The sequence below is a fragment of the Pseudochaenichthys georgianus genome, chromosome 17 (genome assembly GCF_902827115.2).
Source record: "Pseudochaenichthys georgianus chromosome 17, fPseGeo1.2, whole genome shotgun sequence".
In the NCBI taxonomy this organism is placed as follows: Eukaryota; Metazoa; Chordata; class Actinopteri; order Perciformes; family Channichthyidae; genus Pseudochaenichthys; species Pseudochaenichthys georgianus.
The window spans coordinates 35,308,554-35,335,551 of NC_047519.1; the positions used below are offsets into that span (position 1 = coordinate 35,308,554).

General features: G+C 42.3%; 1 protein-coding gene across 4 annotated transcripts; it reads left to right on the plus strand.

The window, feature by feature from the left end:
- Positions 1-312: 312 nt before the first annotated feature.
- LOC117462982 (vang-like protein 2) lies at positions 313-25,945 on the plus strand. Of its 4 annotated transcripts, none has more exons than XM_034105374.2 (8): positions 313-397; positions 15,700-16,065; positions 16,759-16,882; positions 17,917-18,524; positions 19,813-19,946; positions 20,629-20,764; positions 22,749-22,992; positions 23,638-25,945. In XM_034105374.2, exons 2-8 carry the CDS (start codon positions 15,995-15,997, stop codon positions 23,896-23,898), a joined length of 1,578 nt encoding a protein of 525 aa, XP_033961265.1. In that variant the 5' UTR covers positions 313-397; positions 15,700-15,994; the 3' UTR covers positions 23,899-25,945. The 4 variants fall into 4 exon arrangements, with proteins under 4 accessions (XP_033961265.1, XP_033961266.1, XP_033961267.1 ...); XM_034105375.2 differs by lacking the exon at positions 313-397 and adding an exon at positions 526-974; XM_034105376.2 differs by lacking the exon at positions 313-397 and adding an exon at positions 10,708-10,784.
- The last annotated feature ends 1,053 nt before the right edge of the window (positions 25,946-26,998 follow it).

Here is a 26,998-nt window from a genome sequence, read left to right on the forward strand (position 1 = left end):
TATGTAATAGCGTTTGAATGCATCTGGACCAATAGTGTTTTTTAACAGCTCTTTAATGATGATGTTGATTGTTGTTCTGGTAGGATCTTCCCATCAGCAGCTCCATTACATGTTGCTCTTTTTAATGGGCCACTTATTTTGTGATATCATACTGACCACTGCTCACTGTGGGGACACACACACGCGCACACACACACACACACACACACACACACACACACACACACACACACACACACACACACACAGATGATTTTGTGAACACACCGTCTCACAGGCCCTGTCCCCCGGGGGCAGAGGAGGGGCCAAAGTGAGCGGAGGCGGGGCGCGCGGTGCTACGGCTGAGTGGAAAGAAAGTGGAAAGTGAGAAAATACCTGAATGGACAATCTACACTAAGTAAGTCGTATTTGTGTGTTGAAAATGTCTTTTAAAATGCTGCTTGGTGGTTGGAGTACGGGTGCATGTGCGCTGCTATTACGCAGGCGGAGGGCAGGGCTCGGAGATCTCCGGTTTCCCCAAACAATAGTCGACAGGACGCGATGGTCGCCTTTTTTTTTATAACCACAGGGAAGTTAAGGACCCTCGGCGTCCCTATTGTTGTTCTCACCGAGGCCACGTAGCTCCGAGGGGCGATTTCAAACGTGGGAGGAAGGGGGTAATGTTTATGACCAGAGGATAGAAAGGGTTCACGGAGAGGGGATGCGCATGGGGGGGATAATCGCGTCCAGTTTGATTACTGTAGGCCGAGGGATTTTGAATTTCTGAGTGCTTCATTCATTTACTGTGAGGGCGTCCCGTTTGGAGACGCAAAGGCGGAAGAAAAGGAGCGTTTCTGGATCATTTGGCATCAGGACGCCACCGGTGGGGCCTGGGAGTCTCCCATTGTCCTGCCTGTACTACAGCACCCTCCCTTTTCATTTTGTAGGTCGCACAACTCTTTTATATTCGCCCTAAATGCTGCTGGTTCCTCACAGTAAGTCAGCCTTTTGTGCATGTGGAGTGTTGTTGAATTATTGATGCGGCTTGCCTCTGATCCGTGTCACCACATCCACCGGTGGGAAGCTAAGAAGTGTCCAAATGGCTTAATGCGTGTTTGCGCCGATCAAATGTTGGAATCCAAAGTGAAACAGAGTCATGTTTCTGCTGTAGCAACAGGCCCTGGTTTACCCAGCTGTGGTGGGGGCTTCATGTACATGCTGGCTTTGTAAGTGCTTTATTTGATGGTAAACATGAGAGTAATGGGCTTACTGTGCGAGGAATAGACTACTTTTATAATTGATCAGTGATACAAAGCACTAACGTATGGTATACAGCGCGGACAGATGGAATACTATAGTGATGAAGCAGGACATACATGAAGTATTGCATGGTCACTGTACATATACTGTAACAGGGATTTTACAGTCATATCACAGTACAGTCGGTAAAGCTAGTTCAGTATAGAGATTCTGTTGACACACATGTGGACGTATCGCTAAACATGGTGAGGTAATATCTTAATATGGTCCAGTAGGTCATGACCCACCTTTTTATTGTCTGTTTTATCATTAAGTCAAAACTAGTGACTCCTTACAGAGTAGAAGGTGGCTTACAATTAAATTCCTCACATTCTTGAAGCTGGATAAAGTCTATGTATGACATTTTAACTTAAGTATCCGAAACAATCTATTGACTGTGAAGATATGTTGGCAATTATCATCAATTGAAAGACTGTTGCTGTATTACAGAACCTGCGTCTTTGGTTTACTTGAGTTTATTGACAAGGAATTGAGATGAAATCCTGAAAACGACCAATATTATGAATACGACAGCTGTTACTCAATGTCTGATTTAGGAGCAGAACAAAATACTTAAAGCTGTGAAATGAATTTTCTCTTCAGGGAGAAATAAGGCATTCTTGTCGTCTGTATCACATCTTGTTGTATTACGTTGTTAAACGTCTAAACGCTCGAGGGGAAATCGTCCAATGTCATGTTTACTCAATTTACACAGATATGAGAAAACCAAATCATCCCGAGAATCTAGAAACTAACACATATGGAAATCCATTATCAAATGCAATCACGCGACAGTGTGTGGGTTGTTTTCAAAGGCTGGAAAACAGTCGGGCTGCAACTTATGATTATGTTGGTTATCAAATATTCTGCTTATTATCTTCGAGATGAGTTGATTCACCAACTGGTCTATAACATGTCAGATAATATGTCCAAGGCGAATGTCCAGTCCCAAACCCAAAGATGTCCGGTTGAATATGATAATGGGGAAAAGCTGAACATCTTCATAATGAGGACGCCGGAAACGCACTGTTTGCATAAAAAAGACTTTAACGATGAAACAATTAACACCATTTATTATTTATGACTTGCAGCTTTCGAAGGCAGTCCCTATTAAATCTGTTGTCTGTTACATCTGTAGGTCCTTTAGTGTGCATTGTTGCTCATTTGAAAGGCACGTTGTTGAGGTTTTCAAATGTCATTTTAAAATACTTTAAAACAGCAAATTAGATTTCCCTCAGCCGCCGCTGTAGACATCTCAAACCCAGAGGAGATGCAACTGGAACGACACGGCTATGGGGGTAATGTTGTTTATGGTTCTGGTTAATCTGACCCTCAAACATGTTTGTCTAACTGGATTTATGAGGAAATATATGTGGCCCCACACAGGCTAATGGAGCGGAGTCCCGTATCTGAACCACATCCATCCGATCTGCGCTCATTCAGCCACTTCCTGTCTACTCAATACTTTGTTTGGATATGAAGACAGATCGTGTGGAGGGTTCTCTTTGAATCACAGCGCAGAGCAGAGGACAGGCCTGTTGATCCAACCATATCCGGACACACACACACACACACACACACACACACACACACACACACACACACACACACACACACACACACACACACACACACACACACACACACACACACACACACACCTGTTCCGGTTTGCTGGCCATGTGTGCTCGAGGCTGACAGTAGCAGTTGTCTTGTTTTTTTTCATGGTTTTACAGCTGTGTGTGTGTGTGTGTGTGTGTGTGTGTGTGTGTGTGTGTGTGTGTGTGTGTGTGTGTGTGTGTGTGTGTGTGTGTGTGTGTGTGTGTGTGTGTGTGTGTGTGTGTGTGTGTGTGTGTGTGTGTGTGTGTGTGTGTGTGTGTGTGTGTGTGTGTGTGTGTGTGTGTGTGTGTGTGTGTGTGTGTGTGTGTGTGTGTGTGTGTGTGTGTGTGTGTGTGTGTGTGTGTGTGTGTGTGTGTGTTACAGTGATGAGCCTCTTCCCCGGCGCGTCCCTGGGTGTGTGCGCACGCTTATTTTCACAGTTGGCACATCAGGCCTCACACGGCCGTTGAATGGAGCCGGTCAGTTCGCAGACGAAGGCCCAGATTGCTGCTCCGCCCTGACAGCTGCTGTCTCTGTTCCAGCAGCTCCAAATGTTCGATGACAGCTTGATTTCTTTTTGCCTTTGGGAAAAGAGAGGCTGTACAAAAAAAATCCTACATCTGCTCGTTTTTAAATGTTTGACGCTCCCTTCACGTCAGCAGCTACATTCCTGGGTAATTTTTGTAGCTTTTTATAAGTGGGTTTGAGGAATTTATACGGGAGCATGGACTTAATGACTGAACATTTAAATCAAAATGTTCACCTTTGCAAGGCAAGTTTATATATAAAATGTTTGACTAAAACACTAAGGGGGTATACATAATGCACAGGAGCCACATCTTTATTGGAAAAAAGTTAGATATAGCTTTTATATTTGTGAATATTCATTTTAAATGCAACAAATATAAGGGCAAGGTCTTTTTTGACATATTTTAATACTGGTGTCTGTGCACGTTTTTGTACAGGCACCAAAACAACCTTCACTTAATGCCTCGTTTTTAAAAAAAAATGCAGTAAAAGCAGACAAATAACGTTGTTTGAATAAAATAGATATTCTGGATAAAGTAATAAGATGTAAGGAAAAAGTTCGCATTCTCCATTTATAAACAGGCTACGTGCGTTGGCTTCTATTCTTTAGATTAAATTGGACGTTTTTTAAACAAAAGGTGAAATAAAATAACTCCAGTATTAAAATTAGATTCCTGGGAGAGAGGTAAAGCGTTTGTTAAAGAGATATGATTGAAAAGATGATTACCTTTTTTAAATGATTTTTTCCCTAGAATACTTTTCACAGAGTTTTGATGGGTGGCTCGTAAAACTTGTCTGGTCGTAAAGAACCGGGTGATTTGCTACCGTAATTTCTCGTTTGGAATATGCGGTCTGGCTCTCCCAGCATACACGTGGTTTGATTGGCTAGCGCTTGTACTGGCAGATTTGCATAAACGGGATTTGATTGGCTGACGCTTCCAGCTCAGCTTCAAAAGTTGAACATTGCTCAACTTTTGAATCCTGTAAATCTTCGCTTCGCTCCCCCACAATGCAGTTCGGCGAAAAGCGAGGCAAAGTGACGTCATCCCCATTCAAAGTCAATGGGCAGAGAAGCGGTGGAAGATTCGTCGAAAGCTGCTGTGTGGACGTACCGTTAGACTTTGGACTCACAACCTCATGCAAACACCGTCTATACCGTCTTTCCTAGAAGAAAAGTGGTGGGCTCACAGGAAACCGCTATCTTTGCTATCAGTTAACGGTGGATATTAAATGGCTTTATAATCCCTTTGGCCCGAGCAAAGAGAAATATCTAACCTTGGCACATGTAGGCATGGAGCCCAGCATCATTACTGTTTAATCTCAGACCACACACCTACACAGATTACTGAACCGCCTGTTGTTGGCACCTCTTAAACAAGCCCAGAGTGAACAAGGGTCATTTTCTTCTTTTAGAAATCAGACTTTGAGGCAGGGTTGTGAGAAATGAACGAGTTGTGTGTCAAAAGAAACCCTGAAATAACCTAAAGAAGGGCACTGCTGTTTGTTTAACAATGGCTTTCCAGGAGCAGAGGCAACATCGGTAAAAAGAGACCTAGCTAATTATTAACAATGTCAGGTTATGTTTTCACAGAAAAGTCTGTTGCTTGTTTATTTAACGTTAATGCAGCTGACTTCAGTGGATTAGAAGAGTTCCGGGGAAGCTCATTAAGTAGGACATAGGACACTGGGATGAATAGGAAACCTTATCCACTCAAACACTGGACCACACCCCTGAAGATCAAGTGCTCCATCGTATTCTCAGTCTGTCAGAGAGACAGGCTCGTCTCAAACTGCAGTTCAAGTTGAAGTCGTTGAAGAGTAGATTAGCCTAGCGCAGCTCAAGTGTCAGTGTTTCGCATACTACTGACGAAAGTGCCATAATATACAAGCTAAAGGCATTCAGTGGTTATGTTTTATCCTGTAAATGACATGTTAGGCTACAGGGCTGGCTAAATGTATTACATTGCTCGAATTATGACACTCGGTATCGATAAATATGAAGCTACAGCCAGTTAGCTTAGCATAAAGACTGGAAGCAGCTAGCCCGGCTCTTTCGGCAGCACCTTAAAAACTCACTAATGTACATGTTATATCACAATAGTTTGAGCTATATAAAACATGTAGCTGTTTACTGTGGGGTAATGTGCTGGACTGTTTCTACTATCCCCATTTAAAGTAGCACATTGAAGCTTTAGCTCCAGCTATTATACAGATGAAACAACATATTTTTTTTGTCGAATAAGAATTGTAGCTTTACAGGTGCTAATAGATGGATTTAGCTATTTTTAAACAGTAGTTTCCCCTTGTGTCCAGGCGTTATGCTAAGCTAAGCTAATCTGCTGCTAGTTCCAGCAACATAGTTACTGTGGAAACATGGCGAGATGAGGAATACATGCATCAAACTACCCCTTAAAAAAAGAACTTGTCCAGTGATAATATTTATTCTAAGACTTACAGGGATGGATGTAGCGGGCTCAAGCTCCAAAAACACTGGATCATACATTTCCCATAGTGCAACCAAATAGCATCTTTCATGAGGAACCTCCCTTCCTGGAAACAGCTGTCTTTAAAACGCCAGGCCTCCAATTTGTAACAAACTATTTTTGTTAGAAATGTGTATCCAAGTGTTTTTCTCTCGACTTCTCAAAACTCCCGCAGAGTTACTGAATAAATCCACTGTGTACATGTTCTAGTACTAACATGATTAATACACAGATCTTCATGTTTAAATAAGGAACTAATGGTTTCATCACAAAAACTACTAATGATTTATCTTGTTAGAAACAAGTCGGCATGATACACCACAGTCTGAAAGCCCAGATTAAGGACTGAAATATATCAGACTTATAATTAATTCCTATCATTAACTGATGTACAAAGAAAAGTAAGTGTGACAGTTTGTAAAATAGATTTCAGGTCATATTTCATCCCGCTCTTTTCGCTGGTGAGAGGCTCGAGTTACAAACCCGTCTTTTTCTTCCTTCAAGCTTTTGTCTCTTTTGAAAGACTTGTGGTTTTATGTAGGCTCCACTCAAAAAGGCCACCCTAACCACCACTTCTCATGCTTTTCATACCATATGTGTCTCGTTATGTGGCAGGTCAGGCGAAGGTGCTGTGACGTCACGATGACAGCAGAAGGGTCAGCGCTGAAATCTGATCTCAGTCCTCCTAACGAAGGAGCCTTTTTGCTAAGCCTCTTTTTTTACACAGAAATGTAGCCGTCACGCAGAGAGAGACATCTGTCTTTAGACCTGAAGACATCCAGATGTGTGTCACTGTTGCCTTACATGTCCTGAATACAGTGCAGCAAGTAAAGTGTCTTTGGACTAAATATTTGCCTCATCATCAGTCAACAAGTCATACAGCTTTATCGACTATATGCTCAGCTGGAATATAATGAATTACTCGGCATGTACTTGTATTAAGCAAAGTACGATCACTCCCAGGTTTCTTCACAGCATGAGCTGGTAGACATTACATTAGATGTTTTTATTGACTTACATACATTCAGTCCTGTGGACAATCCCCACGGGAGCAATTTGGGTGAAGTGTCTCGCCCAGGGACACAACGACATGCTGACTGCAGTGGGACTCGAACTTGCTATCCCCTGATTCGAAGTCCAGCACGCTATCCACTGAGCCACAGCCGCCCGACACTAGTCAAATATATTGATTTATGTCACGGTGATTATTACTGGTGCGATCGTGTTCCATGATTTTCACGATAAGCTACCAAATATTTATTTTGATTTTTACCATTTAGTAATTCTGCTTCGTGAGACGGATCGAGAAGATACTTTGACAAAGACTGGCAACATGGACACTGCATTTGTTCCTCTGAGGATTACCCCCTGACCTTTCATCTCACTTTACCATCAAGGCAAACATCTTCCTTGACCCGATTGACCATCCTTCTGTATACATTTTTTTGTTGCAAAGTGTGCCTGAAATTGACTGTATTTATCACTCGTGGAGGATTCATCGTTTTGGGTTTGGTGGCCCTCTTGACTATACTTTTTTGTTCCAGCGTTTTTCAAAAATGTTCCAATTGCTCACAGAAAATGTTATGAACACATTTCCCTAGAAGGTTCTTCACGCTCTCCAGAGGATTATCCATTTCAATTGCTGATACTCTTAAAACCTCCACACACAGAGCAAAATGTAAACTTGGGACACAACAAATATCATAACATAAATTAAGAAACACTTTTGATTTGAAGACGTTTCCTTTTTAGTTTGGCAATCAATATTTGGTGTGCCCAACATGCTCTCTAACGGTACGTCGACACGGCAGCTTTAGACGAATCTTCCAACGCTTCTCTGCCCGTTGACTTTGAATGGGGATGACGTCACTTTGCCTCGCTTTTCACCGAACTGCATTGTGGGGGAGCGAAGCGAAGATTTCTAGGATTTCCAGGATTCAAAAGTTGAGCAATGGAAGCGCCAGCCAATCAAACACGTTTATGCAAATCTGACAGTAGAAGCGCTAGCCAATCAAACCGCGTGTAAGCAGGGAGAACCAGACCGCAGTTCATTTCCTCATATTCCAAACGAGAAATTACGGGAGCAAATCACCCGGTTCTTTACGACCAGAACTATTAACGGGATACAAACCGGAGGAACCAGGCATGGAGGGAGGTGGCAGAGACAGTGGAGGAAACTGGTAGGTTTTCGCCTGTTTGGGGAGTTTATATATATATATATATATATATATATATATTGCTCGCATAAAATCCCCGTTTTTTTTGCTTTGTATGTCGGGGGCGGGAGATTCATGTGATCGGTTGTTGGTCGCGTTGCTCGCAAAAAATCCCCAAGCTGTCAGACACGCCCAGCTCCAAGATTTTTGAAAAGCTGCTGTGTGGACGTACCGTGAGGCCTTTTGGATACATACCGGCTCTGGGTGGCTTTGTCTATGTTCGTGATACCAAATGAAATAGATCGTGACATGTTTGTGTCTGTGAAACTTCCAACATATTGGCAGAGAGGATACAGGAAAGTCTTTGACATGTAAACACAATTAAGAATGTCATCACTCATAATCATCAGACAGGCATCAGCTGCTGGGATCCGGGTTTGAATGACTCACCTCGCGGTGCTGTTCCTTTGACATATGGACGGTGTTACTGTAATTGCTTAATTGTTATGTGTACAAGGTGGTGGGGTAAACATTGGGTGCAAGTGATGAATTCAGATTGTTATTTTGGCCAGCGTTTCTCCAGCGAGTTCCAGCTAAACGTCCACAGCCATTAAATAAAAACACTGTTTGGATTTGCTCTGAAGATATGTGGTTTCATTGTCTGGGAATCTGCTCGTAATCTCCCTCTGCAATATCTCCTACTTTTCTCCACTTGAACCGGCTTCTCCGTGTGACTCTGCAGCACAGATCTCGGCTCTCGGCATTCTTTAGAGTGCTTTTCTCTGTGTAATGTCATGCAACTGTACAACTGTGCGTGCCATTCAGAAGGCAGATTCCTCCCCGTTGCAGAGATACATCATGTGTTCAGCCTGAAGCAGTCTGCTGCACTTTACGTCTCATAAAAGCACAGTCTATAAGATGCTCATTCTTCTGCCATTGCTAAGATAAAAGCTTACCATGATGCTTCTACTCATTTGAGTTTTGTGGTTCTTGGAAAAGGCATGTTGAGGTTTTTTCTCATGGCTGCAGGGATCCAAAGTCGTCTCCATTCTGGTTAGACTTAGTGGGTTTATTGGCACTGGATGACGGGTGCTAAAGAATAGACACTTTTATGAGGACAGACAGATTTGTTGTCTTACACAATTTGGCTTAAAGGGAAGTGGATTTTGAACACAATGGCGTTGATGGAGCAGAACACCACATTAAGTGAAATCACAACCCTGTGAGACTGTCATGGCAGCAGACGTCCCTCTTCAATTTCAACAGTTAAATAAATAATCATCAGTATAGTGATTACTTACAAACAAAATGACTTCCCTTTTCTGTAAGGCAGCCTTTACAACCAGAACAAGACAAGACTTGCATTATATCTAGTCTCATATCACAATATTGAAATTGATATTTTGCATCTTTAGCAGGTTTTAATTCATCTATTCCTTCTCGTCTGAATGAAAGATAATTTAAATAAAACCGGAGTATAAGGAGAACAAAGTCACTGATATCTCACTCGTTGTACCTTATTTAAAGTGAAGGGAAGTGGACTTTGAACACAAACAAGTTGATACAAGAGAGTGATGGCAGAAAAACTTCCCTCTATTTCCCCCTATTTCCTTTATTTTTTCTATTTTTATTGATTTGAATGACTTCTCCTGTTATCGCCACCTTTAGTTATCGCCACGGAGCCCAATTGGTGCTGGACGCCTTCAAGTTTATCAAATACCACATTTTTTTTTTTTAAAATCCCTAGATATCAATATTGTAGCTGCTACTTATTTCTTAGCATGGATGTGTACTTTTCATATTCTTAACATGTGCTTGCTATTGTATTAAATATGTTAGTATGCTCCTTTATTTTGTGCCTTTTAACTGCACTGTGCCTTTGCTGTTTTAACGCTGTACATTTCCCTGCTGTGGGATAAATTAAGAAAATTTCATTCTTGAAATTATGATGTAACGATATATATTACAAAATCTATATGTGGTCTTATATCAGGATAATTACATATTATTGATATATTGCCCATCACTACGTCCAACAGGGCTCTACCACCGGTGGGGATATAGATTTGTATTCGTACTAAAACAAAATATAATATTATTTTTCTAAATAAGGGGCCTGAGCAGGATGAACTCACCAAAATCCCACAGACAGATCCCCAGTCGCAGAGTATTTGGCTTGAAGGGAAGTGGATTTTAAACACAATGGCGTTGATGGACCATAAAAACCACATTAAGTTAAGTCAGGACCCTGTGAGACAGTGACGTCCCTCTCTATTTTCCCACAGTCAGCGAACGCCCCGCGGCCTTTATCAACTAACCAGCATATGACAGTCTAACATCCGTCATGCCAACACCTTTTTATTTGGCCGATTTTTCGGCAGCGTGGAGGACAGAGTGGCAGAGGGCGGCGTAAGGTCAGGTTTCCACGGCAACTGTCAACCTCCAATCCCCCTCCAGCTGAACACCCTCTTTCATCGCCATGGCAGCGGAGAGGCCCCCCGTTTCCCAGGGGACGGGGGCAGTGAGGGAGGGAATGTGAGACGGTCGAGAGGGAGAGAGAGGCCAAACAAGTTTTGTGAAAACACAGTAATCCAATATGGCCGCCATTGTGTCCGAGCTAACTGTGGCTAAAGCTCACTTCTCGAGGAGAGGAGATGCAGTGTGATGATTAACCTCAGACCCGGAAGACTGAGCGATATCAGGAGTCAACTACAGCTGGGGTTAATTTGTGAGGCGAGAGGTGAGGCGAGAGGTGAGGGGTTTGTTGAGACATCAATGGCATACCCGGACTCGTGGTTTTTAAGGGTCATTTTAATCCTAACTGATGTGAATGTTTGACTGACACGCCCTCCTGAAGCCATTTTTATAAATTGGACAATTTTCATAGCTGAACTTCCTCATATTTTTTTTAATTCCTCACAGTTCGGAGCTTTTGGATTTTAGCAAACAAAAACCTATATAACCAACCCCCAAATAAGGCAAACGTATGGCCTCTTTAAACCAGAGATGACACTCATGACTGATTTACGTTGTTACTCTCTGTACAGGGTGAGAGGTATAATTGTTAAGCCATCAACCACACGCTTGGACTCTGGATTCAAAGGGTAACTTTACCTCACTTTAAGATAAATGATATGCATGTTTGACTGATTGAAACTTGACACTAATCCTCATAATCTTTGAGGGATTTTTTTTCGAAGCCATTTTTCTAAATTGGACAATTTTCATACCTGAACTTCCTCATGTTAATTCCTCTCAGTTTTGTTTTGTTGGGAATTCCTTCTGAAGGGAACTTTGGGATTTTAGCCTTTTAAAGACTATTTACATTCACAAAAACCTATATATCCAACCCCAAAAAGCATGGTGGCCTCTTTAAACCAGAGGTGACACTCACTGTATACTGATTTATGTTTTCACTCTCTGTACCAGAGTGACAGGTGTGATTGTTGAGCCAACAACCACATACCTAGACTGACTTTGAAGGGTAATTCTACCTCACTTGAAGCTCAATGATATGCATGTTTGACTGACACACTCTTCTGAAACCCGACACTTATCCTGATCATCTTTGTGGGAATGTTTTTCTCCGCCATTTTTCTAAATTGGGCAATTTTCATACCTGAACTTCCTCATGTTTATGTGATTCCTGCACCGTGTGCCAGGGTGAGAGGCGTAGTTGTTAACCCATCAAACACATACCTGGTCTCTTGAGTTTAAGGTTCATTTGACCCCACTTTAAGCTAAATTATATGCATGTTTGACTGACACGCCCTCCTGAAACCTGGCACTTATCCTGATAATCTTTTAGGGACTTTTTCCTTTGTAGATTTCCTAAGTTGGACCATTTTCATACCTATACTGATGTGATTCCTTCACAGTTTTGTTTTTCACAGTTTGGAGTCTAGACATTTTAGCTGTGTTTGGAAACATGGGGCATACGTTTAAGATTTTAAATAAAACAATCAACTCAAGATTTAAAGTGTTAAATGGCACCTATCATGCAAAATGCACTTTTTGATGTCTTTCATCCATAAATATGTGTCGCCGGTGTGTCAGGGAACTCACGCAGCGTCCAGAGGTCGCATTAACCGAATATTTTCTGTCTATGACGGATTTTTTTTAACAATGACGGACAAATCTGAAAGCAGTCCATCATTTTGACAGATTAGAACAAACTCGGAACAGCGCCAAAGTTTCCCCGCAGCGAGGCTCCGGTGTTATGCATGCCCTCCAAAAAGAAAATTATACCGTTTCCAAACCTAACTGTGCCGTACAAATCATTGAAATGTCTGAGTTTTGGCTTTACACTGTGCACGCTCCCGCGAGGTGCAGCAGCCATGCATAACACGGCGCATGTGAACTGTCCCTCTCCCCTCCCCCCCGTTGACAGTTCACGAGCATGCTTCCCCCCCCTCGTCAGAGTTGTGTAAAGGCCGACGGGTAATTCTGGATTTTGACGGAAGTTTTACTATCCTGTCCGTCAAAATGACGGGCAGCGAAAAATTCTAGCGCAACATCTGGCAGCGTCAGAAAATAAAACCCTCTCTCTTTTCCTCTCTACCCAAATCTCTAAAAACGGTATGATATGACATAATATCGGAAATGTAGGCTGGCTTTACACCCACCGCCCTATCAGCAACGTTGCTATCAGAAACAATGCCCGACTGTTTTGGACGTAATATGGTCGGTGTTTACATTAGCATCGCTAACACTCAGAGCTAACCTGTGCTGGAGAGCATGTGTGTGAAGAAGCAGGAAGTAGAAAGGAACTCACCTTGTGGTATAACCGGCAAGAGACAAGCCTTTGAGCTCCAGACTGTTTCAGAGAGAATCCTTGATAATCCATGATATGGCGTTTCATCACCGCAGAATCTGCCGGTCGAATCTCCCGCATGAGATCAGCACTTTTGAAACAGGAAGTGACATAGAGGGATATGAGGCATGGCTAGAATGGGTGATCTGTTTGGTATTGTGAGACTGACCGTTGAGCGGCCCGACCAAGCAAGGAGGCAGAGAGTTCAAATATAACCCGGTGTGGGCCTTTATTACCCCTCGTGGTACATGACACAGCCTCAATCTGACTGTCTCGTGTGAAGACAGTCGCCAGCACAAGGATCTCCCACACTACCTGTCCACTGACAGGGAAAACAGAGCCTCAATACACACACACTAATCAGGCCAATGAGACACAGGTGGGGGAGGAGACAACACAGGGCACCAGGTGACCACAATCACCAGCCACAGACAAAACGGGAGGGGGGACACTTTCAAACTAAACCACATGTGCAATATTACAAGGCCCGAAGCCGTCAGTCAACAGTGACGAAGTTACCTTAAACTGTGTTTAAAGATAAATCAGTCACTTAAAGATGCCCTGAAGCGTCTTCTTATAGATTACCAACATGTATGTTTACTTTCAGATTTACTTTCCAAATGTTGAAGTTGAACGCATTTCCTTTCAAGTATTTCAAACAGAGTTCACTAGCATGCCTTTTCTTTCTCCCTGCCTCGATCGGTCCTTTAAACCAGTTCTTAAAAAACATCTTAAAGTCTCTAAGTTTCAAACCATTACACTAATTATACAATTTATTTTTAACTGTGCTGTTCGAATGCCAGATATAAAAGCAGCGTTCCCCAACGATGTTTATCTTGTTGATTACACCAAGCTGGTAAAGCATTACGAAGTCCCACGGGAGTTTAAAGCGTATCCGTCTCGATGCTCTGCTGTGATAACTCTTGGAAAACAAAGCAGGAAGTTAGTCGAGAAGGCCGTGGAAAAATTAACCCTGCTGTGTGTGAAATGTACTATTGATGTCCGTGGAGTGTGTTCACATCCATTTCATAAATGAGCCTGCATAACACATGAACTCTCTCAAACTCTAGACATGTTACTAATATATATATATTGTGTTAATACTCTCGGTTTAGTGTCTGGGTCTATATTCTCAAGCTTCGGATAGCTTATCGCGGTGTCATATTTCACATATCTCCAATATATCCAATGATTGTAGTTGTGTTTTTACCTGTTTATGAAGAAAATTAACTGTGTTTAAGATGCAGTCTGAAAAAATACAATATATATAGATATTATGCAAGGCAAGGCAAGTTCATTTATATAGCACCTTTCAACACAAGGCAGTTCAAAACCGTCATTAAAAAGCAAAGATAATAAAATAAACATGAATAAAAGTTACAGTGCAGTGTAAGATATGAATAGTTACATTTAAAAGTAGCGGCAAAAAGAAAAGCCTTCAGCCCGGATTTATAAGTAGTAAGAGTTGCAGCGGACCTTAGTAACTTAACGAGTTCACCAACGCTGAGTTCTTTTAAGTCGAGGCTAAAAACACGACTTTTTACAGCTGCTTACCCAGAAGCCTTTTAACTTGTTTTTAGCACCTACCGTATTTACAATGTCTATTCTGTATCTCTTTTATGCATGTTATTTATGAATCTGTAATTCCATTATGTTTATTTATTGTGTTCCTTTCTGTTGTCTTAGTATTAAAGGTGGGTTATGTAATTCACTTCAGAAACACTGTTTGTTATATTCCATGGAATGCTCTTAACGTCCCGACAGCAATGAATATATTAAATGCTTTGACAATAAATACATTAAAAAAACGTCATCTGTAGAAGCCGTGGCGCTGTAAAAAGCACGACCAATCATCTGAGCCGGCCCGGCTAAAGTAACTGGATGGCCTACCTGCCTGTCAACCTTCCATCCATGCACAAACTTATCTCGTGCCCTCATTGGTCATGTGCGCGTTCGTGTGTGTTGGAGGAGGGGCTCTGTAAGGAAGTGGCAGATTTGTTCCGGTTGTGTATTTTCAAATTCTAGCGCACTCGAGCTGGTTTCTCCTAAATTACCTACCCCACCTTTAAGTGTTAATTATGATGTAAGCACTTGCCCCTGCGTCTGAAAATGTGCTATATTCTTTCACACACAGTGACGTCACGAGCTACCCACAATGCAACACGCGCCATATATATATATATAAATACGCCATTTTCCTGGAGGTGCAAATATCCTGGAGGTGCAAATATAAACAGCTAGCTAACGTAGCCAGGCAGAGCGCACTATTTTTTTTTCTGAATTAACGACCGAAGAAATCGCTGCATGTCTTCGGATTACATCTCTGGACTTGAGGGGTGTGCTCTCGGTCGTTACCAGGGTAACTAGAGCTGTGTGGGTTGTCGGATTGCCCTTACAGACAGATGCAGATGTATGGAAAAACGACAGTGGCCTTCGTCGATTTTGGCTGCATCTACGTCTAATTTCTGGAAACACCAGGTGAATACCCCACTTGGGTTAGACTAGATATTGATTAAGGCAATAGACGATGATATTCAGTACAGGAAGCTTAGCAACACCTAGACGGTGTACGGCTGCTTGCACCTCGCTTAAAACGGTGGATACCGGAAGTACGGTGTCGCCCTCGGCCCAATACCCGTATGTGTGTGTGAAAGAATAAATAAACGTACCTTACCTTACCTGCATGTTTCTGGGAGTTTGTTCCAGATATTTGGAGCATAATAACTGAACACTGCTTCGCCAGGTTTAGTTCTGACTCTGGACAGAAAGCAGACCAGTCTAAACCCTAGCAGACCTGAGATTAAGGTTTAACCCTCGCATTTACTTTCCCCGTCTCTTTCAGGTCCCATCCACCTCAGCTCTCCTGCAGCGTCTCTCCCGCCCACCGTCCACTCTCCCCCCTCTCCTCTCTCTAGCCTCCCCCTCCGCCCCGCCTCCCTTCTCCTGCTCCCCCCTCGTCGACCTCCAAGATAGATTCCCTCAGGAGTAAGGTTGACCTGCTCAAGCTTCCCCTGGCTCTCTCCACCAAGTCCATCTCTGAGCGCAAGGCCCAGCTGGGAGGAGTCGGAGAGTACCGCGTCCCGGGGGGAGGAGGAGGAGTCGGGGCTCGCAAAGTCCTCTCAGCGCCGACCAGAGACATGGACAACGAGTCGCAGTACTCGGGATACTCGTACAAGTCCTCGCACTCCAGGACCTCCCGCAAGCACAGGTGGGTTAACACAGGTCACACAGGAGGAGAGTCACGACATCTTTCTCTCCTTGTGTTTCTATTAACAGCCAAGTTCTTGATACTGTATGTTTGCTGCCATTTAGGGGACTTTAATATATAACATTTGCCAGGGTTTCAGTGTGCATAGGCTTCAAGTGTTCCAAGTGTTGGTACTTTGTAATGCCTGATTTGGGATAGTAAAGTAAACATCCAGGGGAGCACCATAACATCCTGAAGCCACACAAATAATACAACTTTCTGAAGCCGTTATGAAACTATAATCTTTTTTAACCTATTATTTTATGAATATCTTTTGTCTTATAATACATTACAACACTTTTCCAAAATGTTTTAGATACTTTTATTATCTTTTCAGATAAACCTTGTTAAGGTTAAGGGGGTTAGTTCATAGTTTGCGATATTTCTGCTATTTCTTAAGCGAAATCAACAACTTAAAAATATATTGGGAAATTTGAAAAATGCCTCAAAATAGAAAGAAGGCTGATTTTCTTAACTCATTGGAAAATGTATAATCTGAAACAAAATCCGGCTACAATTTTAAGGAATAGGACCCAATTACTTTTGGGAATCGTAAGAAATGGAACTTGGAGCCTTGTGCGGGATGTGGACATGGAACATCAAAGGGAAAGCAGTAAGCCTTGAGTAACTGAGTGTTGTGTGTCTGTCCTCCAGGGATCGGAGGGATCGTCACCGCTCAAAGAGTCGAGACGGCAGCAGTCGTGGAGACAAGTCGGTCACCATCCAGACTCCTGGAGAGCCGCTGCTGGACGCAGAATCCACCCGCGGAGATGAGAGGGTCAGTCCCTTTTAAACATGATTATCCATTTGATAGCAACCCTTAATCCTTGCCTGTCTTTGTCAGTCTTTAGGGGAAGAGCAGGTGTTGTCTGGTGTTAATCTTAACATATTCAAGACGTATTGTGTTAAGTTAAAAAAGCACGTGTTCATTAAAGGGACTGGGGATGTTTGTTTGTTTCTATATGAAGTAAGGTAAAGAGGTCTTTGTATTTAAGCTCCCTGGCTCAAGGGCTGGCCCTTAAAAGACTACATACACTTTTTATTTAAATCATTTTTTAGGATTTATGACAGTTTTGGTACTTGTCTTATATTTTCCCTTGTTTTATTTTTTAAAAATAAGGATTAAAATGTCCTAAATGAAGCTTTTATATCTGCTTTTGTTTTCCTTGTTTCCTAAAAACACCTATCATATACGGATATTTGGTGTCTACCGTTATGTGAATCAATTCCCACTAAATGTTTGATTAATTACTTAAACAAATCGTTTTTTTAATTTCTATTATCTGGTCAAAAAGACTAATCATATTTTGTTAAAAAAACTGCAGAAAAGCTCAGATGAGCCGTGTTTTCTTCATATAGTATTTGAAGGGATTTTTCAGGTTTTACAGAGAAACATTTGCCCTTTTAATCAATTAAAATGACTTTTAATCGATTTAAAAGTCATTTTAATTGCATAATATAACACATTTCACATTTGGGGTTTTACAGAATGTGAAGCCTCTTCTTAAACCCTCACAGCGCAAAAAAAAAATCAAGGGAACAAATGGAAGAAACTTCAGGGAGAGCAACAGAAAACTCTCTTCTATCAATAATAATAATAATAGATTACATTTATTATAGCTCCTTTCAAGGAACCCAAGGCCGCTTTACATGGTGTGAAAAACAAACAAACAAACAAACAAGTTGGGCAAGTAATAAAGTAAAAATGACTTAAATGGCAGTGGGAGTTTCCAAGATAAACAACGACAAAACTAAACCATAGACAATCCAAATGATAAATGATATTTTGACATCTTTCTCTGTGTCTGACAGGACGATAACTGGGGCGAGACCACCACGGTCGTCACGGGCACCTCGGAGCACAGCATCTCCAACGAGGACCTGACGCGCATCACCAAAGATCTGGAGGAGTCGAGCCCGCTGGAGTGTAAGCGCTTCGTGGGCCCGGTTCTGGGGGGCGTCCTGAGCTTCTTCGCGCTCCTCACCCCACTCGCCTTCCTCATCCTGCCGCAGGTGTTGTGGCGCGAGGCCCTGGAGCCCTGCGGGACGCCCTGCGAGGGCCTCTACGTCTCCCTGGCCTTCAAGCTGCTGGTGCTGCTCATCTCCTCCTGGGCGCTGTTCCTCCGCCCGCCTCGCGCCACGCTCCCGCGCTTCTTCGTCTTCCGCTGCCTGCTCATGGTGCTGGTGTTCCTGTTCGTGGCGTCCTATTGGTTGTTCTACGGCGTGCGGGTGCTGGAGCCGAGGGAGAGGGACTACCGGGGGATCGTGGAGTACGCCGCCTCGCTGGTGGACGCTCTGCTCTTCATTCAGTACCTGGCTCTGGTGCTGCTGGAGGTCCGACACCTGCAGCCCGCCTTCTGCCTCAAAGTGGTGCGAAGTACTGATGGAGCGAGCAAGTTCTACAACGTGGGACACCTCAGGTCCGTGAGACAATGAAGTTATCATAATGTCTGCAAGAGTTGGTAAACCTTTTGTTTATCAACAAAGATGACAATGAAAAGATTCAAGATTCAAGGCTTTTATTGTCATGTGTACATAGCTACAGTGTAGATCAGTGTTTCTCAAACTTTTTCCTACCAAGGACCACTTAACCAATAAAAAAACACTCGCGGACCACCTAACTCCACAAATATCCAAAAACACATCGTTTTTTACAAATCGCCTGAAAATGGTACAAACAAGTGGCCACATGTGTGATGAAGGTGTTTATCTGGGCTATATCATGCAATCGAAAGTGAAACTTAAGCTCGCTCCATTGCGGAGATAATCCCTCGAGAGTGCGGAAAACTTTAATTTATTAATTTATTTCAAATGTGAAATTGTACCAATATACTCACGGACCACTAGGGGGGCGCTCACGGACCACCAGTGGTCCGCGGACCACACTTTGAGAAGCACTGGGATGTATCAATGAATATCTCAGGTCACAGGCTCCTCCAACAGTGCAACACAATAAAACAGATAAAATAGTGCAAGTAAATAAAATATAATATAATAGAAATACTGCAGAATAGTCTATATACGAGTAATTGAGATATTGATATTGCATAGGTGAAATAGTAGCTTAGACAGAACCAAACATGTAACCACTGATTACCAATAATGCATAATTATCTACAGACATTTAATTTCATCTCACTGTACAATATTTTATTCGACATTCTGTTCTTGTATATATCATAGTCTATTGACATGTATATAGACTTCTTGCGCTATTTGGTATTTGTATTTTCTTTTGCATGTTGCATTGTTGGAGGAGCTCGGGTCATAAGTTTTGCATTGCCATTTCTACACCGTAGCTTTTGTGCACATGACAATAAAACCTTAGAATTTGAATTGGAAACACGCTTTCACAGCAAAATAGCCTCATGTTGGTTAACGCTGTTGAGTTTACACTTCTTCATTTCATTACAGAATCTTTAACATTGTTATGCCATGAGTTTTTGTTTGATGTTGAGGCGGGAGGCATTCGTGTGTAACACAATATTTTCTGCTCTGTGGTCTTCTTATTAGCTTTTCTGAGTATTCACCTACAGAACACCTTATGGCCTCTTTGTGCAAATAGCTTAAGGGGCTACATTGGATCTCTGCTTAGAAAGAAAACCTAATTTGAAAAGTGTGCTTTTGGCTTGTTTAGTATGCGTCCAGTTAATATCCTGTACTGACTTTGACACTGACGTTTGACGTGTGTGTGTGTTATGTGTTAAGTATCCAGCGGGCTGCAGTCTGGGTGTTGGACCGTTATTACAGCGACTTCTCCGTCTTTAACCCCGCGCTGCTCAACCTGCCCAGATCCATCCTGTCCAAGAAGATGACCGGCTTCAAGGTTTACTCTCTGGACGGTAAATACAGCCTCTCCTCTGACTCCGTTTACTCATACACAACTCTGACTTTAGACGCCATGTCATTGTCATCCGTTGCTTAGCAGCATGATAAGGAAGAAGTATTTGGACAACAACAAAAAACACTGAAAGTATAAGCTTTGATAATATCCTTAGAGTACAAAAGTCATCACGAATCATCCAAATGGGCTCTTGGTTGCTACATCATTATAATATTATAATGTTATTATTGATGCAGTCACATGTATCATGTATTTTTAATATGGGAGCTTCCTGGAATCAAGCTCATTTGTATTTTATTTGTTTTTACGGTTGGGTGGTTTATTTTACTGTAAAACAATTGATTGTATTTCATGTACTCATTATAGTTTTTTGATAACTTCATCTACAAATAAATCAAATATAATATGTAAATCAAAAAGTACTAAGGTAAAAGTACAGCACTTCCATTCGAGATATAGGGAAGTGGAAGTAGAAAATATCAAAAAGTACTTCAAACGTTTACTGTAGTACAATACTTGAGTTGAAGCAGATGACACTTAAATGAAATATACTGAGGTTAAACCTAAAAGCAGCTAAAGGTAATTGTGTAACTATTTTCTTGTACCTGGCTTTGTTTTCTCCATCAGCTAAATACCGGAGATGCATTCATCTAACCCCCCTCTCATGTGTTGTCTTGCAGAAAGCTCCACCAATAACTCTTCAGGTCAGTCCCGGGCCATGATAGCAGCCGCTGCCCGGAGGAGAGACAACTCCCACAACGAGTTCTACTACGAGGAGGCCGAGATGGACCGCAGGGTTCGCAAACGCAAGGCCAGGTGAGAGAAATACTCGTTATTCACAAATAACTGCTGTGGTCTGAAAGTAGAAAATGTAACATCAAATAGAACGAAGAAAGAGATGCCTTAAAGCAGGGGTTCCCGAGGTGTTACTGCCGGGCCGCGAAATAGCTGTGAGTTTATCGTAATATTTGCAGAATTATAAATATATAAAAATATTTTTTTCAAAAAGTGTTTAATGTTCGCACCTATAGCAGTCATATTATTTCATCCAGTAGCCTAGTTAATCTTTCACCAGATAACCGTTGAAAATGGCTTTTATGATGTTCCGAGGGATTCGGCGGCTCAGCCTATGGTCTCAGCCTCTCGAGCGCACGAGAAAGTTACCGGTGCGCCAAGTAGGAAGAGGAGCGCACAGGAGACAACCGTTTAATTGCAGACTGTTGTGTTTATGTGGGGAAAGGGCAGTGCACACATTATTTGAGATATATTTCAAACTCGGACTTCATTTTAAGGACATGTCGGCCAGGGGTGTAGAGCCAGGCCCGGACTGGCCATCGGGAGGACCGGGAGGTTTCCCGATGGCCAGGCCTGCTAAGTGGCCTGCTGGCCTGAGGGTCTAAGTGGGTCTCAAACGGTTTGGTCACCATTTATGTAAACACATATTTCCATTTGAGGGGGGAGTGATTGGCAAAATATGCATGAATAATAATTTTAAAAAAACTTAACGAGGTAAAAAAAGGTAATATAAACTATTAAAACTTGTTGAGAGCTAAAACTAGTCTTTGCTTCTGCCTCAAAGAGGAGCAGGGGGGAGAGGGGGGAGAGGGGGGAGAGGAGGGAGACAGGAGAGGCTGATTCAGGAGCCCAGACACACTCGCAACTATAAATGAACCAAAAACAAATAAATAAACAAGTTTCAATGTTTTTTCATATTGGATATGGGATGTTATTGGTTATGGCCATGTTTTTATGATTTTATGATTATTTAAATGTATACAGTTCTGTTTCATATGGGTGTAGTCTCTTTATTTCCCCCTCAAAGTGCACCAGATTGATGCATTTAAAAAAAAAAATCTTACCCCCCTATAGGATTTGAGGTACACCCCCCACTTATATGTTCACATAGGTTCACATAGGTTCCTAAATAGATTTGCACATTTTTAAAAATAGTAACCCATGTCCATATGTTTATTTTTGGGTAGTAGATTTAGGGCTATCACTACGGGCAGCAACGCTGTGACAATTGACAAATAGATCCAGCAAAATGGCACAAAACACTGGTAGTGGCCTGGCTGGGTGTATAATTCCCGGCCTGACTTATTGTCCCTGTGTAGAGCTATATGTTTATTTTATTAGCTTTTCTTTTTAATGACTGATTTTAAATGCCATTTTCTTAATGTCTTTCATTTTTTTGTAAAGCACTTTGAATTGCCTTGTGTTGAAAAGTGCTATATGAATAAACTTGCCTTTGTTTAAGCACCGGATTGGCAAAACAGGAGAGTAAACCAGTCTGCCTTGATCTATGAATTCATGTCCGGGACTCTCACGGCATCTGCTGCCCGCAGCTGTTTGACAGAAGGAAAGCCTCCTCACTTCATGAAATGGCTGCAGGCAGCGCCGAGAGCTGTGCCTTTTTATGCACCGCCTTCGCTGTGTTTACCTTCATCAGAACAGCGAGTGACTGCAGGCTGCTACGTGTTAACCACACACACCTCTACACACACACCTCTACACACATCGAACTGCCCGATTACTCCCCCTTTTATTAGTTGTATGAAGGAGATGTCCAGTCACCAAGGTGTGTGTGTTTCAGGAAAAAAGATTCTCTCTCTTTTTGATCCATTTCTATAAAAACCTGTCTAAAAATGAGCTGATCAGATTTTGGCCACTTTATGATGTCATAACGATGTTTTGGCTTGCGTAACCATTAGCCAATCAGCAACCAAGGTAACCCAGTAAGAACAGTATAATAGGGGAACTTTAAAGAGTTCATATTTGTGCCCTTTTCTCCACCCTGTAGGTTGGTGGTGGCGGTGGAAGAGGCCTTCACACACATCAAGCGTCTCCATGAAGACGAAGTGGCCTCGTCCCCCAAACACCCCCGAGAGGTGATGGACCCTCGGGAGGCGGCGCAGGCCATCTTCGCCCCGATGGCCCGGGCGATGCAGAAGTACCTGAGGACCACGAGGCAGCAGGCCTTCCACAGCATGGAGAGCATCCTCACACACCTGCAGTTCTGCATCACACACAACATGACGCCCAAGGTACACACTGTGGAGGAAAACACTCAACTTACCTCATCTAACATTAACATTCTGCAGTTTGTTTTGTGATACAGATACATTCCAGGTGTTTAAGTCTTATTGTGATATTCAGATTCAACATCTGTAATTGGGAGTATTATAAATTCAGTTTTTTGGACAATAGAAACTTTATTAAAAGGGTTTAAAACAACTATCCCACAGTTAAATTATTGAACATGTTTTACGAATATTTCTACATATGTTGGTAAGCCGTCTCCTTTAGTCCAGTATTTATTTACTTAAATGAATTTAGGTCCTTTTTTTATTATCCAGGCAATATTATTTCGGTATTTTTTAAATTAATGTATATAAATATTTTTCCTATCTTATTTTATGTTTTAGTTCCTTATTTACATATGACACAATTTATCTCAGGGGGCTTTACAGTTTCTACAGATCAACAAACCTTATACAATTACAACATAGACAATCTGAATTACCACATGTTAATGTAAACAATGAATGTGTTAAATATATAATAGAGGATCCAGGAAATATTTTACAATCATTACTATAAGTTACTTAACTTAATATATTTCCCATTAAAACACTATCTCCCTTGTTTCCATGATATTTACACCCCCTCTTCCTCCCTTTTCCCTCCAGGCCTTCCTGGAGCGGTACCTGAGCCCCGGCCCCACGGTGCAGTACCAGCAGCAGAACGGCAGGGGGCGCCAGTGGACCCTGGTGAGCGAGGAGCCGGTGACCTCGGCCCTTCGTCAGGGTCTCATCTTCTCCCTGCGGCGCCTCGACTTCTCCCTGGTCGTCACGGTGATGCCGCTCCCCTTCCTGCGGCTCGGGGAGGAATTCATCGACCCGAAGAGCCACAAGTTCGTGATGAGGCTTCAGTCGGAAACCTCGGTGTGATGGATGCTTCTTTTTTCCCACGGGACGGGACATGGGGTCCACTCACATCCAATCACTTCCTGTCTGTGACACAGAAACCCTTGAAGGAGAGAGTGAACCCCTCCTGGTATGAAACTGCTCAATGATTGGTCAAACCTGGATTAAAACGAATGCCTTCTGTCAGAGACTTTTTGCTTCTCCTGTCGCCGTAACCACTGGACTACGACTTCACTGTGCTGACTCAACACCAGACGAGGGGGATTACATCACATTCGTCACTTCCTCTTTCTCAAGAACCGAGCGCTCTGAATGCTGGTGTACCTCTGCCTTCTGGTTCCCTCTCCGTGTACTGTTTCAAGAATACAAGGACAGTTTTTATATTAAAGGGTGTGACTTCTTTTTTCTTTACTCACAGAATGTAGCATTATGTGCTTTGAATTAACACGTGGCTTTTCCGCGGCCTGAAGGCCAACATGTCTTCTTTTTTATGTGAAAAATGGAAGTACATTCCTCAGCTACTGCAAACTGTATTTACATGACTGTCTTAATATGCAGGTTCTCTTTAAAACACTACACTGGTAATCCAACTTCCCTTTTACACAGAAGACTAACCCAAGACCCCATTCACGCCTGTTATTAACAAGCAGTCTTTGTATGCATATCTTCGTGAGGATATTAAAGCCTGGTGTTATTCAGAGTTTTCCTTAACGGCAAAAAGACCAGAAAACCAAGAGTGTGTTTCAACACTTTCAGTCTTTCCTACCCTGTCTGGAAGTAGCAAGTTCCTCATTTTAAAAACCCTATACTTCAACATAAAAGGCTAATTCCTTGCCTTGAAGAACAGGGAACAAGCATGACTAAATAAGGAGAAATCAAGCATTTCCCAGGTACTATTTTAAGTCGCTGACTAACATGTCCTCATGCGTATGTACAGCATAAGGAAGTGTATGTTAACCATGTCCGTGACTGACTTTGTATGGTTGTCGTGAACAGATAACCTTTTCTCAGAGGAGTAATTTACTAGCCAAGTAATTCAGATCCAATCTAAACTTTACCGTGTTCTTCCTAGGCCCACGATTGACCTTTCCAACACCTTTCATAAAAATGGGGCCTTAAGTTTTTCAGTGAACCTGCTGAAAGACAAACTGAACGGCTTGTCAGAGACATTTGGAAAGTCTCCAGAGAACCAGAAAACATTGAGTATATTTAATAGAAGGGTTTCTCTAAAGGTTGTGACTTGATCAAATACATCTGGCAGCCTTCTTTAAGTCATGAGCAGTTTTTAAAAGCTTTTAAAAGTCATTTATCCTTTTGACTTTCGAAAACACAATGTTTGTCAGAAGTCCCTGAGCTCTGCCTGTCCAATTAAATATTTATATCCAATCACAACGCAACATTGAGACGACGAGAAACTAATGATAAGTGTACGAAAATGCAAAGGCTTGAGTCTGTCTGCCTGCAGATGCAGGTGACGTGTCAACAGGTTTAAATGAGGTCTAGGTTTATTCCAGTCTTTGTCACAATCCACACGTGAACTCAGTCGTGAGCTGCAGCTGGCGTTCAACTCGGCTGCTTCCTCAGCTTGTTGTTGTTTTCATGCATTTTCACAAAAATTCCAAATCAGACGTGTGATTGTAACTCTTCTGTGCAGCTCCTCTGCTCTCACACACACACACACACACACACACACACACACACACACACACACACACACACACACACACACACACACACACACACACACACACACACACCATGTATGCATCACTTCATGGGACATTACATTGACTAACATGCATTTCCTGGAGACTTATCCTAACCTTAACCAACACATGAATAACCCTCACCCTTAACCGTACCTTAACCCTAACCAAGTCTTCACCCTAAAATTAATGATCCCCCTCATGGGGACCTCCAATTTGTCCCCATAAGGGAGGCGAGTCCCCACACGTGACTATGTAAACAGATTTAGGTCCCCACAAGTATAGTAATGCTAGTCCACACACACACACACACACACACACACACACACACACACACACACACACACACACACAACACACACACACACACACACACACATACCATGTATACATCACTTCAGGGGACATTACATTGACTAACATGCATTTCCTGGAGACTTATCCTAACCTTAACCATAACCACCACATGCCTTACCCTAACCCTTACCCTTACCCTTAACCTTACCACGTCTTCACCCTAAAATTAATGATTTTGTCCCCATAAGGGAGGCGAGTCCCCACACATGACTGTGTAAACAGATTTAGGTCCCCACAAGTATAGTAATGCTAGTCCACACACACACACACACACACACACACACACACACACACACACACACACACACACACACACACACACACACACACACACACACACACACACACACACACAGCTGCTCCATCCACGGCCTTACTCTTCCTCCTCTAGGACCTAAAACACTCTGTACCACCAACACACTCCTGATGCCGAGGCGTGGGGCGACCCGTGGCACCTACCGACCGCTTGTTGAGCCAAAACATGACCGACGGTTTGCTTTCAAGAGAATCGTGGTTTAAAAAGCCCTTTAAATCCTAACGGCAAACACAGCGCTGACCTTTCACCCGAGTGATCACATTCCATAAAACAAACCTGCATGCTTGAGTTGTTTCAGGCTCCCAATACTTTTTTGTAATACTTTTCTATCATTTTGATGGTGCCTAAGTTATGACGATGCAATTTCCCCGATGTTTTTACTTTTGAAAAACGAGTGGCTTGTACAAATTTTGTAGATTTTGTCTTGTATTTTCTTTCTCTTTTGGTAACTGTAGCTTGTATAGTGTCATAGGCCTTTTTCCACTATTAAACCATTTTATTCCTGATATGTCTTGTTTTCTTCACTTATTTTGAAGCGTAGGCGGTTAGAGAACTTCTCTTTTACAGAATGCTTTATAGAAGATTTAAGTAAGTAACACTTTATTTATCTAGCACCCTTCTCAACACGGATACAAAGTGCTTTACCGTACAGTACACAATTCACAGTACAACTATAAAAGGCATAAAACAACAGCAGGTAATACATAGGATACACCATACGATAGAACACCAATAAAAGACAGCT